General features: G+C 36.8%; 1 protein-coding gene across 10 annotated transcripts in view; it reads right to left on the reverse strand.

Annotated features, from left to right (window-relative positions):
• Positions 1–883: 883 nt before the first annotated feature.
• The window catches only part of PLEKHA5 (pleckstrin homology domain containing A5), a 182,910-nt gene continuing 167,361 nt past the window's right edge, over positions 884–16,432 (reverse strand). For 5 of the 10 annotated variants that reach the window (XM_027838666.1, XM_027838662.1, XM_027838664.1 and 2 more), the window contains 4 exons: positions 11,307–11,434; positions 10,695–10,840; positions 8,807–8,891; positions 887–1,637 (listed from right to left, as the gene is read on the reverse strand). In XM_027838666.1, the coding sequence (XP_027694467.1) occupies positions 1,619–1,637; positions 8,807–8,891; positions 10,695–10,840; positions 11,307–11,434 (378 nt within the window). In that variant the 3' untranslated portion in view covers positions 887–1,618. Of the gene's footprint in view, positions 1,638–8,786; positions 8,892–10,694; positions 10,841–11,306; positions 11,435–16,432 lie in introns of all 10 variants that reach the window. The other 5 variants (XM_027838661.1, XM_027838658.1, XM_027838660.1 and 2 more) reach the window with 5 other exon arrangements.

The following is a 16,432-nucleotide window of genomic DNA, read 5'->3' on the forward strand; positions in this document are numbered from 1 at the left end:
AAGGCTAAAGTTTCCCTGAGTTTTGGAAACAATGTAAAGTACAAATGAAAGCTTATAGCAGGAAGAATGTGAAACTGATTACTGGAGGATAAAAGAGTAAAGGACCTGAGTTCTCAACCATTTTTGCGACTCATGGATCTCCTTGGTAGTGTAGTGAAGCCTATGGACCTCTTTTCAGAATATTTTTTTGCAGTCTATATTTATAATCAAAGGAAATGCTAAATTTCAGTTGGATTTTTTCCCTTTCAAGTTCACAGATGCTCTGAAATATATCCATATCCTCTTCAAGGTCCATGAACTCCAGGTTAAGAATCCCTGGCATAGAATAAAATAGATAACGTTCTTTAATAGCACCACTGACTTCACGAGAAATGGTTTGGGAAAAGATATGATATCCCAGAAAATTTCCATGAGAAGAATTTGTTAAACTGTGTTAAGTGTTTAGACACACACTCTTCAATGAGGTTATTCATTATTTTTCCCACTTACAAAACTAATTTTTGTCCAAACAAGAATAAAAAGTCATGAAGTTTAACAAAAATATATGGAAGGTAGGAGACTTTGTTTAAAACAGCTCTGCCATTGATGAGCTGTGTAGGCTGACATTTACTTTGTTTAGCCCTTAGTTTCTTTATCAATAAAATATAAAACTTCTCTAACTTTTGGTTTTTTTTTTTGATAGTCCCAACATTCCTCTTGGTAGTTACCAAATCTACCATTTTTTTTAAATTCAGTTTTAAATGGCGGGAAAAAAAATCACTAACACAGATGTTTAAGAACATCAACATTTATTTAACATGATAGAAAAGAAATGAGATATGAACATTTGCATTTAAACAATAGTAACTTTATATACTTATATTGTATGTGCTCATTGTATAATATATACACAATGAACATAATTACATTTGTACACAAACTAAGTACTGGAATTGGAAAGCTTATTGCTGTACACACCTATTCCAAAGAAGTAAAAGCCCAGTACCTCAAAATACCTACACTTTATTTTGTTTTTAAGGAAAAATAGGCCTTAACATTTGTTTATATGTTGACAACAGTATGGCAGTTAACTGCTGACGCTGCAATGTGACTGAGTGCAATGTGACTGAGAAATAATTACAGCAAAAACAGGACATTTCACTTAGCAATAATAAAATGGCACATTTTAAATACACACACATATATAAGAATTTTACAAACCAAGTGTGAAACAATGCATTATAGTAGCCAAAGAGAAAATAAGCTTCAGTAGAGTTGTGTAAAAGTAACCAATTTCATGTACTAAAAAGTCAAAATCCAAATGTAAATCAACGTAGAATTAAGAAACATTTAAATCTGGAACACAGCAACTAAGCTATGGCTGTAGGCTACACGTTAAAAAGCACCATTATTTATGTGCACTGAAATCATAGCAGCAAGCTGGTGTCATAATAGATAACCTTGATATTGTGGAGTGTACCTATGGGCCATTAAAGCTATCTTGGAATAAACATTTCCAGAAGTGATAAAATGATGCTCTGTGGTTAAAAGCATCTGAACTATGAATTTCATAGATTTAAGAGACTGTACAATTTCTTCTGACACTTCCATAGGTCCATATCCTTAACTATGAATTATTTCAACAGAAGCTGTTGTAGCTAGAAAAGAAGAAAAGAAAATTATTTTACCACCTACAAAGTTAAAGAATTAATGTTTCACATTTTTAATTGAAGGAAGCATAGAGAGAGAAGTGTGATCACATACATGGCTATTAAACAACTAAAATATGTGAGAAATGATTAATAACCAGTATCGTGGGGAGATTCAGAGTTCCACCCCTCTTCCAAAGTCCTGAGTTTAAATTCAGTTTTTCTACAGGACATTATTGACAATGAGACAGCATCCACTCTCCTCATCTAGATCAGACACCACCCTAGCCGGCAAGGAATTTAATCTACAGTGGGGAAGCCCATTGTGTTCTATTCAAGCTTGGGTGGAGACAGATCTTTTTGCCTGCATAGCCCAAGGCTGGGAGTGGTCTGGTACACACATATTTTCTCTGTCCAGGGGTGACATGATGATGGAGCCACAATAGTTCCTACTGGAAGGGTATAAAAACTGTGCAGTGTAACCCCCAAAGGAGCTCAGTTCACAGCTCCACAAGCATGCTGCTAGCCTGAAAGAAATAAAACACGCATACAACCCAATTCTGTTCTTCCATATGGGCTTGACAGATATAATGACGAAAACTGTTTAATTGTACTTCCAAACTGCTACTAAGAGCAATTCAAAATCATAAATAGAACCAAACTTATTGAATATGAAGGAATAAATAATGTTTGTGGATGAAGAAAAAAGGAAAAAAAAACCCAATAGATTTGCTGGACCCCACTAAAATCTATAACAATACGCTCAAGTAACTACACAAGTGTCCTTTCCAAAACTTTCTTAAATGCTGCCAAAGCCAAGAATTTAGAAAATGATATACATATGGAAGAAAATACATTTAAATATCAAAAATTAGGATGATACCGGCACCCTGTAGCAGATAGATGCTAAAATTATATTATACATTACTATTCTGTGGTGTCACTGTCCCTTTAAACATAATTGCTTCAAGAAACAGTTTAAGAAACTGAAAAAGTGACAATGCTGACTAACAAGGTGTATGCGGTGTTTGTGACCCCCAAAATAATCAAATCAGAGACTTTTTCTTAAGAAAGGCAAAAAGGAGTTTTATTGCTTTCTCATGAGAAAGGACACAACCAGCATTTGCTCAAGATGGCTCCAGCTAGGGTGTGTGTCTGAATGTCTTGTGAAGCAGAATATATAGACCCTATCTGCAATGTCCCCGCCCTAATACCCTTCCCCTCAACCCACTGGCTGGGTATATTATGGGCACAATCTATCTGCGGAATTCTAACTTCTATGGAAGGAAGTTCAAAACAAGTTAGAGGGGAATGGTCTCTTTGCACAACCAGAACATCTGGTTTAGCCACATGGAACATCCTGTTCAGCCAGAATGTGCTCCAAAGCATCTGGGTGCAGTCTTGCAACAGTCATAAGTAGGAAAAGTAACTGAGGTCGGGGTTAGTTCATTCCCCTGAGGGGGCTTCACCTATATTATCCCATTCATTCCCTTATCTTATTTACATATTTGTGTAAACCAATAAACCAAGAAATCAATTAATCAATAACCTAATCTCCCCCTGTCCTCTTTTCTTATCAATTCTGTGGGAACCAAACTGTTAGCATTCCTCACAAAGGCTTTATCCTCAAAAATGGGTATAAAATATATGAAAACTTGCCATATATTGCAAGCTTCTCAACTAGTGAATAGGTTTAGGGCTTGAACATTTAATTTTTGCTGCTTTTACTTAACCAACCAATAATGATAATTGTCTTTTAGGGCCAAGCTCTGTAGTAAGACTGAGGGGTCATTTTCATCTACAGCTTGTTAGGCAGTATTTTCCTCTTCCAGTCATGTGGGTGTTCGTTTGTTATCAGTTGCACTGAAATGACTAAATTAATAAGACTTAAAAGCCTAAGTGACATAGTTGAGACCTATGAAGCAGTGCCTGACAAGTACTTGCTGATTTAATTTGGATTAAAGAATAAAAAGAGGGCAGCACTGGATAGCCAAAGAATGGAAGCTAAGAAAAGGACTGTGCATTTTTCCACGGTGCTACTTGAATTCTATATAAATAACAAAAGAGGCAGGGCAGCTAGGTGGAGCAGTGGATAGAGAACCGGCCCTGAAGTCAGGAGGACCTGAGTTCAAATTTGACCTCAGACCAAACACTTGACATGTACTAGCTGTGTGATGTTGGGCAAGTCACTTAACTCCAATTGCCTTACCAAAAAAAACCCCAAAAACCAAAACCCCCCCCCAAAAAAACCCAACAAAAGAGGGGTACTTATTTGTTTCCAGTGGAAATGATCTTAAGTAAGAATTAAAAGCATCGTACAACAATAATTTAAGGATCAAGAAGAGTATCCTGAAAATTGAAAACAAAGGCATTTAGCAAAATACTGAACTGCTGCGGATTCTGAAACATAAGCTTGACTTGCTCATTTATTTTTAAAAGAATAAAAACAAATATTAAGTACTGATAAGAGGCCTGTAGAGTTTAAACTTGTCTGTGCAGAAGTAATGGTAAAATTTAATCATCCCCGCTGTCTAATCTCCAGCCTCTTTTTATCTACTAGTTCCTTCCCTACTGTCTTTAAACATACATGCCTCAGTCTCTTTCATCCTCAAAAGAAAAAAAAAAAAGCCAAACCAAAACTGAACCCCAAGTGCTCAGGAGCATACCGTCCCCTCAAGCTATCATCCTACATCTCTCTTCCTTTTCCAGACCAACTCCTAAAAATCGCTGTCTACATGCATTGATTGCCTCTGTTTCCCCTCTTCTCACTCACTCTTCAATCTTACGCAATCTTGCTCGCTTCCAATCTCATAATCTGAAACTGCTCCCTCTAAACTTAACAATGACATCTTAATTAATTGCTAAATGTAATGGTTCTTTATCAGTTCTCATCCTTTTTGGCTTTTTTTTTGGGTTAATTTATTTATTTTTAGTTTTCAACATTCACTTCCACATGATTTTGAGTTCCAAATTTTCTCCCCATCTTGTCCCTCTCCCCAACCCAAGATGGCATGCATTCTGAATACCCCTTCCCCAATCTGTCCTCCCCTTCTCTCTCCCACCCCCTTCTCTTATCCCCTTCCCCTTCAATTTTCCTGTTTAGGACAGATTTCTATACCCCATTGCCCGTATATCTTATTTCCCAATTGCATGTGAAAACAATTTTTTTTTAACATTTGTTTTTAAAACTTGGGGTTCCAAATTTTCTCCCTTCCTCCCCACCCACCCTCATTGAGAAGGCAAGCAACTTGATACAAGTTATACATGTGGAGTCAAGCAAAACACTTCCATAGTAGTTATGTTGTACAAAACTAAGTATATTTCCCTTAATCTTATCCTGCCCCCCATTTATTCTACTCTCTCTTTTGACCTTTTTGACTTCTCTGCTGCATTTGACACTATCTATTTCTTTCTTTGGTTACTTGTGACCCTACTCTCTTCTGGATTTCCTCCTCTAGTCCTTATCAGTCTCCATAGCTATCTCACCTGCTGTATCTCATCCCCTGTGGGTATTCCCTAATCTCTGCGTTGGAGCCCCTCTGCTTCACTCTCCATATTCTCCTTTGGTGACCTCATCAATACTTTGAGTTTACATATCATCTTTATGCAAATGACTTGAGATATATGCCCAAGTTTAGTCTCCTCTGATCTTTAGCCCTCCCTCACCAATTGCCTATTCGACCTTTCCAACTGGATGTCTTCAATCAGATTGAATATGTCAAAAACAGAACTCATTATATTTTTCCCCAAATCCACCGCTCTACCAAATTCCCCTTCCCTACTGAAGGTACCACTCTGCTTTGCTTAGTCTCCCAGGTTCATAACCTTGGTCTTGTTTTGGACTCATTTTCCCTCACTTCACCTATTCAATAAGTTCCTAAATCTTGCCATTTCCATCTCCACAATTTCTGTAGGCACTGCAGTTTGCCTACAAAATCCTCCCTGTTGATTTTTCCTTGATCTAATTCATCCTTTCTTCTTCTGCTAACTCCGGGATTTTCTTTAAGTGCAGATCTGAGCAAGATATTCCTTTGCTCAAAAAACACTAGAGGCTCCATATTGCCTCTGGTATAAAATATTAACTCTTAAACTCCTTTGTTTACCATTTAAAGCCTTTTAGAAACTTGGCTCAACTTATATTTCTGGCTTCATTACAGACAAGCCCCCCTCCTATACTCTGATCTAGTCAAACTGGCCTTCTCTCTGAGCATCACTCCATCTCCTTCTCTGTGCCTTTGCATTGGCCATCTCTCTTTTCACCTCTGTCTCACAGAACACCCCTTTCCCCTTTAATACTCAGCTTAAGCACCACCTTCTACATGAAGTCTCTCCTGATTCCCAATTGCCAGTACTCTCAGCATTCTTTGTATATAAAGAATTAATAGACACATATGTCCCAAAAAGTCTCAGTGGTAATAACTTAATTCATTATGCTAATTGAGCTATTAACTGTACACTCAGGTACTTAAAGTCTCTCTTTGGAATGTAAGTTCTAGAGGTAGGGGTTATTTCACTTTTTGTATCCCCAGGATCTGGCCTAGAGCTATTTAGCGGGTGCTTAATAAATGCAGACTGATAGGCATTCAAAAGCTTGCATTGGGTTTAGGTTGTTTAGGTATAGAATATATCTAAAAACTGTACCAAATATTACTGCATCTGGACACTGAAAATAAAATTGGATAAGAGTAGAAATTTCTTGTTCTGAACTTTTCTGAAAAATGAAAAACAAGAAAAACAACACAAAGAAAACAACTGATTTGCAAATCCTCATGATCAGCAAAATTCCAATATATCACTTGATGTCAATAGTTTTTGCAGTTTATTAACAGCCTGATCTCTAGGAAATTATTTTCAGACCTAAAAGGTAATGAATTTAGATGCCAGCCATTAGAAGAAAGTCATAGGTTTTTTGCTATTTTTAGAGTAGTTTTGTAGGTAATTCCTTAAATTTTTGTTACCTCCGTCTCCCCCTTCTGAAGCTTGCAAATATTTGCATATGACTCTACAACATAAACCACCCATAAAGAACCTTAGTGAGCATTTAGTCTAACAATTTATTTTGCATATAAGGAAATTGAAGCCCAGAGAAGTAAAATGACTTGTTCAAGGTCAAATAACCAATTCATGGCAGAGCTAACATTGTAGTAGAGAGCTCCTAACTTCTGGTGCTGCATACTCTCCCCTAAAAGTAATTATCTTTTTTGTCTTCACCATTTTCACTGTAATCCACAAGTGACTGCTATGGCATAATATATGATAAATTTCTTTGGGAAATAATTTTGATGGTTTTTGATGTCACTATGTTGGCTGTATCATAAGACCATTTCATTTCACTTAATTTAATGGATATTTATTAAGCATTTGTTATGTGCAAGACACTGTGCTAGGTGCTGTCCCGGATTAAAAAAATTAAAAAAAAAGAAAGCAAAAGACATCACCAAAATATTCATAGCAGTATCATTTGTTATTAAAACTGGAATTGATGCGGTCTAGAAGTTAGGGGTCCTGGCACCCCAAAATCACGATATCTGGGTCCTGCCCGAAAGATTTCGACCCAAGCCTTCCTGTAGCCAAAAACAAAGTTTATCGAAGACTCGCCGTATTAGCTAGACTCTTAAGGAATCTGGGCATCTATGGGCTATTGTCTAGATTGTAAAATCTGAGCATCTTAATGGAGACAAGATGGATCAAGTAGTCCATGAGGTAATAGAATCCCCAAGGGTGGGAAATGGAGCCTAGGTGGAACCAAGGGTGGGAAGTGGCCTGGGGCCATAGGGAGGCAAGACAATAGAGGGGAGATTGGGTGTAGCCACAATGAAAGACCAGTTGATGGGACCATAGCCTCAGGGGAACGCCAGAGATTTGGCCATGTGGGAAAGTTCAGGGTTTTTCCTTTCTGGGGCTCAGATTCCAACCCCATCAGAACGGTTAAACTGTGAAATATTATGTCATAAGAAATAACAACTATGACAAACACAAAGAACTATTAGACTTGTATGAAGTGAAGAAGAGTGGAGAAAGCAGATTCATCACAATATGCACATCAAACATTTATAAAAAAAAATCTGACAGCAACAAAGTATGAAAAAATGCAAACTGGAAAAAGTTTGGGAGGGGTACTGGGAAACAAAGATATTTTTCTTAAAATCTTTTACACACACGCACACAAACTAAAAAACAGTTTGTAATTTCATTTAAAAATCTTTGTGTATGTGAATGTTTATGTTAAACACTGATGGTTACTAAGTTTAGATTTTTAAAAAGATATCTAGAGCTTGCAATCTAACAGGAGAAATGACCTTTATGGAAATACATTAGTTAAGTGTGTGATTTCATCAATATAGGGTACTTCGTTTCACACTGCAACTCATCCACGCCCTTTCATCCTGTATTACACTTGCCCACTTCTTCCCATAAATTCTTCATAGAGGGATCCACCCATGTTACTGGGTGTCCCTTTTTGAGCTCTCTTGACATTATGTGTTCACTAATGGAGCATGTAGGTTGTTCTTGTCAAGACTAGCTAACCTTTTTTCCCCATCATACATCTTTCTGATGACAAGCTTTACGTTGCTTTTCTCATACAAAGCCTCACTGGTAATGTGTTGCAGTCTACTCATGCCCACTAAGCACTTTTCCATTACATTTTTAGGTGATTCTCAACTTTTAATTTTTCAGAGGTAATAATAATAGCTGCCATTTATGTAATTATTACTAAGTGCCAAGCACTGTGACAACTGCTTTACAAATAATATCTCAGTTCATCTTCACAACAACTCTGGGAGGTAGGTGCTATTATTTTCCCCATTTTGCAACTTGAGGGAACTGGGGCAAAAAGAGGTTGAGTGACTTGCACAAGGACCCAGCTAGTAAGTGTCTGAAGCCATATTTGAATTCAGGTCTTCCAGACTCCAGTCTAAACACTCTATCCACTGCGCCGCCTAGTTGCCAACTAGAGATTATGGTATTCCATTATTCACAGCCATACAGATTGAATGGAAGACAAACATTTAAAAAAAAACATAAAAAAAGTAAGACAAAATTAAAAATTTTCTAAGTTACTCATGTACTGTCCAGACTAATCTATTAAACAACATGACAAATGAACAGACAACTACCTATGAAGCACAAGCAAAATGGGGGGAAAAAAGAACATACTTCTCTGTAACTATACACACATGAAATGTGATCCTTCTGTGAGTTGTGGTTGTGCTGATGGAACTGGTGATGTTGAAGGCTCAGGTGACTGGGGCAGATTTTTCACTGAAAACAACACACCAAGAAAACATGAGAAAACAAAAACCTTTAACATACAATAGGTATGTTAGCCCCAGTAATCCTGGGGCTCCATTCAGATGGTAACAAATACAGTCAGAAAAAGTAGCCAGAGGTCTTTTTCTGCATTGTAACTTCTACAGTCACTACAGCACAGCACTTTGCACACGGTAGGTTCTCAATTACATACAAATGAATGGTTTTGAGTAGAAATGAACAGATGTGTTTATTTTTTATTGCAACTGTCTAATTTGGGAACAAACTACTTATATACTATGAAATCTTTCATCAGAATCTGTGTGTCAAAATGTTAGTTTCTGTAGTTTTCCAGACTTCTGACTGACAGCTAAATGAGTCACTCCTAGTTAGGTTCCCAATCTGTCTTATCTTTAATAAACTTTCTAGGTTGGTTTGGACAGACAATACAAAGGAGGAAAAATATCTTACTTTTCATAAACAATATTACAATGCTTTACACACGTTGATACATCTGAGAGATATAGTGTGTAGCACAAAAAAACTCAGGACTTGGGATCAGGGCCTTGTATTTATGTCCTGGCACTGACAGTCATCAGCTGAGCAACCTCTGGGGAGAAATAGCAAGTCTTAGGGCCCTGGTTTCCTCATTTAAAAAATGAGGATAATAAGTTACAGGAGTAACCAATCCATTTTGATAATACAAGTAAAGTGTTCTACAAACTGCTATCATTATAAGCTAATATTTATCTAGCACTTTAAGGTTTCATATACATAGAACCTCATTTATTCTGGGAAGTAGTTGCTATTATTCCCTGTTTACAGACAAGGAAACTGAGGCCGAGAGAGGTGAAGTGATTTGCCCAGGGCCACACAGTCAATAAAGGCCTGACACAAGACTCAAACATGGTCTTCTTGACTCCAACTGTAATACTCCTAGCTGCTCTTAGGTTGTTGTGAATGTGTTGTGAGGTTGTTGTGAACCTTAAAGTGCTATAGAAACATGAGCTGGGTGAGCTGTTAAGGGACAATTTCAGGAACTAGTTATATTTGTGAATAAGTTGCAGTCAGAACAAAGTAATGATTAATTCAATTTAAAAGACAGTGTTTTATGATCTAATAAGAAAAATATTTCAGTATAAAATGTCGTATCTTAGAACGACAGTGAACCAGGTAAACCAGGTAACCAGTAAAAATGTGGCTCTCATACCTCTATGTGGTGTAGTGTAAGGAACACTGGTAGGGTTAGGAGGAGAGGTGGGCTTAAGACCTAGGCTTGAACACTTCTTATCTGTGTGACTTTGGGCAAATCATTTCATGTTTGAGCCCCAGTTTCTTCATCTGTAAACTGGGGATAATCACTTATACCCCACGGTGGGGAAGGAACCAAGGAACTATATTCCATTTCTGTCTGGAAGAAGGGAGGTATTATAACTCTCAGAAAAATACTGTATAGCAGGATAATAAAATAATTCTTCTTTTTCTACTAAATGTGTGGAAGAAATTCTCATTTCTACTAGTTCTCCTTATTTGGGATTAACTACCATGTCAAATTCTGAGATACTGAGGCAAGCACTTATGGAGTTTAACAGGGTCAGGAGTAATGAATCCACTCTTCAGTTTTGGCTACTTAATTTTGCATGATCCCTAGAGAACCACTTACTTGTTATGCCTACCAATAGTACCAATTTTGTAAGGAGAATTGGGACTTATTTTCATTAAGGAATGTTTTTATCAAGGTAAAAAATAGAAAAATGATGGAGAAGGTTAAATGAAGTAGCAGGGAAAGAATCGTAACACACACAATAATACTACCTGGTATTGTTTGATTTCCTCTTGAAATCTCAGCAGTTGATTCATAAGAAATGACGTTCTCTTCTTGTTCATTGATACTGGTCATCTCCTTTTCTTCTGAATTGCCTTCCGGTTTATGATTTGTGATTAGAGCCACACTTTGGGAGCTAATGAATACAGAGTGACATTTTTAAATATGGTTCTACATTATGTAATGAACCTAAATACAAAAATTGACCTTAAGATACTGATTATTTTTCCTTATAAGACATTATGAAGTTAAAAAAATAAATCTTGTCCTTATTTTTTGTCATTTAAGTATTTTTTCAAAACTTCAAAGCATAGAAAGGAAGGAAATGCTTTCTTTTTTGAGGTTTTAAGGACATAAGTAATCTGTATTAGTTTATTTTGACTAATAGTAAAGAACTATAAAATTACCAAAAACAATGGGGCCTTTAAGAACCTAAATAAAAGTAACAAAAAAAATCTTGATAAACACTACACTTTTGTGTGATATAAGTTAAAATGTTAACACAACTGGCTTGAGGTAATGCTATTTTGATGTGGGTAAATTATATTTCTGTGGTTTCTAGCATCAGTAATTTTTTTAATTACAGTTACTTTTGTTTTTACCTGTATGAAACATCATCAGATATTTTTTCTCTTTCCTTTTGCTTATCCATCATTTCTTCAGAATTCTCTTCTCTTGGCTCAGATTTGATTAGTGTTTCACAGAATGAGTTACTATCAGTTTTCATTAACTATAGAACAAAAATTAAATTAAATTTCCTCTTTCAAATCATTCTTAAATATACTCACAGTACAAAAAATACTCTCCCACAAATAAAATTAGGACTATAGTAAATTATCCTCCCTGTGAAATCACGATGCTTTCTGCAAGCTTTTCCTAATACTAAATTATGTAATAGAGTACCAAGATTCTGGGCTCAATAATAACATTCTAAAACATACAAAGATTTCTCTTAGTCTGAATGCCTAAATTTCAGAGTTGCTTTGAAAGAGGCTGAGACTACATAATTTCATTACTCAGGTGACATGGTCCAGGGAATCTTTAAAAAATATTAACTCCTTCAGAAAAATCTGGAAAGACTTGCATGGTTTGATGCGGAGTGAAGTGAGCAGAACGAGGAGAACATTGTACACAGTAACAGGCACAATGTGCGATGATTAATATTGATAGACATAACCCTTCTCAGCAATGCAAGGATCTAAGACATTTCCAAAGGCCTCATGATGGAAAATGCCATCCACATCCAAAGAAAGAACTATGGAGTTTGAATGCAGATAGAAGCATACTATTTGCTATTTTTTTCCTTCTGTCGTGTTTGTTTCCTCTTTCTGGTGGTTCCTCCTATTGGTTCTAATTCTTACTTACAACATCACTAACATGAAAATGTTTAATAGGAATGTATATGTGTAGCCTATATCAGATTATGTGCTGTGTCTTGGGGAGGGAGGTGAAGAAAAATTTAAAACTCAAAAGCTTATGGAAGTGATTGCTGATAAATCAAAATAAATTGATAAAGTTAAAAAAAATAAAAAAAATATGAGTCCAGGTACCAGGGTTTACTCATACATCTATAGGCCTTTCTGAAAGGCTCTGTAATCCGTTGGAATTTGATTCTGTGAAGTAAGACGGAAAACATTATTTCTCAGATATTGTTCAAATGAGCCCAAACCTGATAGTTTATCCATTCAACATTCATTCATCTAGTAAGCATTTATTAAATGCCTACTATATACCAGTGAGGCACTGGGGATTCAAAAATGAAAGTCTGTGCCTTTAAGAAGCTTAAATACTACCAAGGGAGATACCCACAGACACAAAGTAAATCAAATGAAAAATAATACAATGTAATTTCCCTTTCTAGAGGGAAGGCATTAACAAAGAGAGAAAGGGTGGGGATCAAGACAGTAGGAAGTAACAGATGAGCAGGAGCCTTGAAGAACACAAGAATTCCATCAGGTGAAGGTTAGGACAGAAGAAGATGCTAGTAATGGAACAGCCTTCTAAAGGCAGGGAGAAAAGAGAAAGACACTAAGTATGGAGAAGAATAAACACCTGTTTGGCTGAAACTTAGCACAAAAGAGAGTAACGGGAAAGCCTAGAAAGATAGGCTGGGGTTAGACTGGTCAGAACTGATATGGCAGTATCAGTTGGGCAGCTTGGGAAGTACTCACTACAGAAGTGACAAAACAGATGTAGGGAAACCAATTAGGAGAATTTTCTAAGAATAGGAAGAGGGTACTAGTGTAGTGAGGAGGGCCAAGAACTAGTACGTGGTTCTGTGAGTGGAGAGGGAGGTGTATTATGAATGAAGAATTGACCAGACTTTGCAACTGGTTGGATGTGAAGGAGAGAGGGAAGAGTTGAAGACAACATCCAGACTGTAAACCTAGGTACTGGAATAATGGTGAGAATACCACAGAGAGATACCATAGAGAGTAGCCAACATAAAAATAATAGCTATGATACCAAAGGAAAAAAAAAAGGAAAAACATACAGAACTCTCGTATCAAATAAGCAAAACAAATTCCTATGTTCTCCACAACCAAAATGTGCTTCTCAATCTGCATGTTGGTCCATCATAAGGTGGGCAGAATTCTTATTCATCAGTCCTCTGTAATAACCATTCATCAATGCACTGATTAGGGTTCTTAAGTCTTTCAGAATTGTTCATTTTAAAAATACGGCTGTTAGAACATAAGCTGTTCTCTTGGTTTTGCTTACTTAGTAGGAGTTTTCCTAGTTCTCTTTATTTTTAACGGTTCAATGGTATTACATTATAGTCATATGCTATAATTTATTCAGCCATTCCCCAACTGATAGCATTCCAGTTCTGTCATTCTAAAAAGAGCGGCCATACATGGAAGCATACTATTTGCTCTCCTTTTCCTTTGTTGTTTTGTTTTATTGCTTCATTCTCGTGGTTTCTTCCATTAGTTCTAACTGTTTTTACATCATGACTAATGGGACAATATGCTTATACAAATGTATAAGTAGAGCCTATATCAGATTGCACGTCATCTTGGGGAGGGGGAAGAAGGGGAAGAAAATTGAAAACTCAAAAGCTTATAGAAGCGAATGCTGAAAACTAAAAATAAATAATTAGGAAAAAAAAGCTGTTATAAATATTTTTGCAGTAAGGTTTATTATCAATTCCCTCTCATCCCTGCCTCTCTCTCTCTTGCTTCTTTTTTGGAAGACATAATGAGGAATCTATGATATACTTTTTTTTTTTTTTTTTTTTTTTAGGCAATTGGGGTTAAGTGACTTGCCCAGGGCCACACAGCTAGTAAGTGTCAAGTCTTGACACTTGGTCTGAGGTTGGATTTGAACTCAGGTCCTCTTGACTTCAGGGCCGGTGCTCTATCCACTGCACCACCTAGCTGCCCACTATTTATACTTTTTAATAGGAACAAGAGGTATGAAATAAGAGACCAATGGTTTCACATACAATCTTCTTTTTGTGTACTGTGTATATAAAATATTCTTTTTTAAGGGCATTTAAATTCTGAAAAAAATTAAATCAATTAAGAAAAGATTATCATATTCAAATATTTTCTCTTACTTAGAATAGTTGCTGCCAAATCTTATTTTGTATTTGAATCCCTTCTTTCTGGCTGCTCTCAGTATTTTTCTTTGACTTAGAAGCTGTGGATTTGGCTATGACATTCCTGAGAGATCTGGTTCTAATTTTCTTTCAGGAGGTGACCAGTGGAGTCTATTTGCACTTTTCCTCTATTTCTAGTAAATATAAACAATTTTTATTTTTGATTTCCTGAAATAGAAGCCCAGTGGTTCTTCATTTATCTTTTCTTTACCCGTTTTCCAGGTCAGTTGTTCTTAATAGTAGACCTTATATTTTCTTCTATTTAAAATTTTTTTTTATTTAGCTTCTTGCTTACACATCAAAAATTTTTCTTTGAAACAATCAACAAGTATTTATTAACCACCAAGTACACTCCAGACACTGTGTTAAGCACTAAGAGGTAACAATCTATGAGGGGGATAAAATATGAAGGATATATAAACAGAGCATAGTCACATATAAATACAGAGTATTTTTTCTTTCACTGGGGGAAATTAATGATGGCGGGAATCAGGAAAGACATCTTTAAGGAAGTGGTTCTTGAAGTAAGCTATGAAGGGAACTAGTTTCCAAGAGGTACAAGCTGAAGGAGAGAATTTTAGGCATTTGGCATAGCCTGTGCAAAGATAGAGGAGATAAAATGTTATGTACAGGGTTCAAGTAGGAAAGCCTAGCTGGAACTTAAGAGTGTATGTGTTGGAGTAACATACATGTAACACATATCATCAGCCTGGGAAGATATACTGGAGTCAAGGACTTTTAATTCCAAAGTGAGGGGCTTATCCTTTATCTTGAAGGCAATGGGGAATCACAGAAGTTTTCTGAGTGAGGAGTGAATAGGGCAAGGCTTTAGGAATATCATTTTAGCAGCTGTGAGGAGAACGGATTTTTAGAGGGGAGAGACTTATGCAAGGAAACCAATGAGAAGTCTATTGCAGCAGTTCAGGTGGGAGGTGATGACGATCATGACTGGATGGTTGCGATACAAGTGGAGAAACAGATGAAAAGAGATCTTAATGAGGCAAAATTAATGAGACCTGGCAATTGACTGGATATGGGAGTTGGGGATGACTCCTCAACTTTAGGTTAATCAAACTCAAGTTTAGATTGTAAACGTGAATAAGTAGGAGAATGTTGGTGATCTTAACAGAAACAGGAAAACAGAAAAAGGGGTGATTTTAGGGGACAAAAATTTCTGTTTCAGACATGTTTTGTGTGACATGCATATGGGACATACAAGTGGAGATACCCTGCAAGGCAGCTGGAGATGATGTAGGGTTGAAGTACAGGAGAAAGATTGGCTATAGTGATATATGAGCCATCGGCACATGGATGGCAGTTTAATCTATGGGACCTGATCAGATCATCCAGAGAGAGTACAGGAGAAGGAGCAGGATGGACTGATCTCAAATTGCCAGCTCCTGCTTCCTGTGAGTCGGACCTCTTGGGCCTCACAGGAAACATTACTTAAAGTCAAGAAGACCTAGGTTCAAGTATCATCCATTATACGTATCTATTATGTGATCCCGGGCAAGTCTCTAAAACTAGAATTTGCAGAATAGATACTAATCTCCATCAGCAGTGAGAATTCCTTAAACCAATGAGAACATAGGTCTGGTTAAAAACAAACCATAAACCAGCCCAGGGTAGGCAGTATCCAAAAGGAGAAGGACCCCAGGGTCCAGCACTGTAGAGAGGCTGAGAAGGATAAGAACAGCATAAAGGTAATTGGGTTTAACAATGAAGAATAAATACTAAATTTCAGCCAAGTGGTGGGGACAGAAGCCAGATTGTAAGGGGTTAGAAAGTAAGAGGAGATGTGAGATGGGGTGAGATGGGGTGGGAGGGGGGTGGGGAGGAAAACGAGATGACAACAATAAATGAGTGTAGACAGCTTTTTCTAGAAGTTTGGTTGAGAAAAGGAGAGAGACATTACTTTGAGGGGATCATAGAATTAAGTGAAGCGTTTTTTGGTTTTTAAAAGAGGAGGGAGATTTAGGAGTGCTTTTAGGCAGCAGGGAAGGAACCAATGGTTTAAGAAGCAGATGAAAATTAGGGAGAAAAAGGATGGTTGAAAGGGACAGAGGATGGCACAGGATGAAATTCAACAGGGATAAATGCTAAGCTTTACATGACCAAAAAATA

The sequence above is a fragment of the Vombatus ursinus genome, unplaced genomic scaffold (assembly GCF_900497805.2).
Source record: "Vombatus ursinus unplaced genomic scaffold, bare-nosed wombat genome assembly UNPS02014830.1, whole genome shotgun sequence".
NCBI lineage: Eukaryota > Metazoa > Chordata > Mammalia > Diprotodontia > Vombatidae > Vombatus > Vombatus ursinus.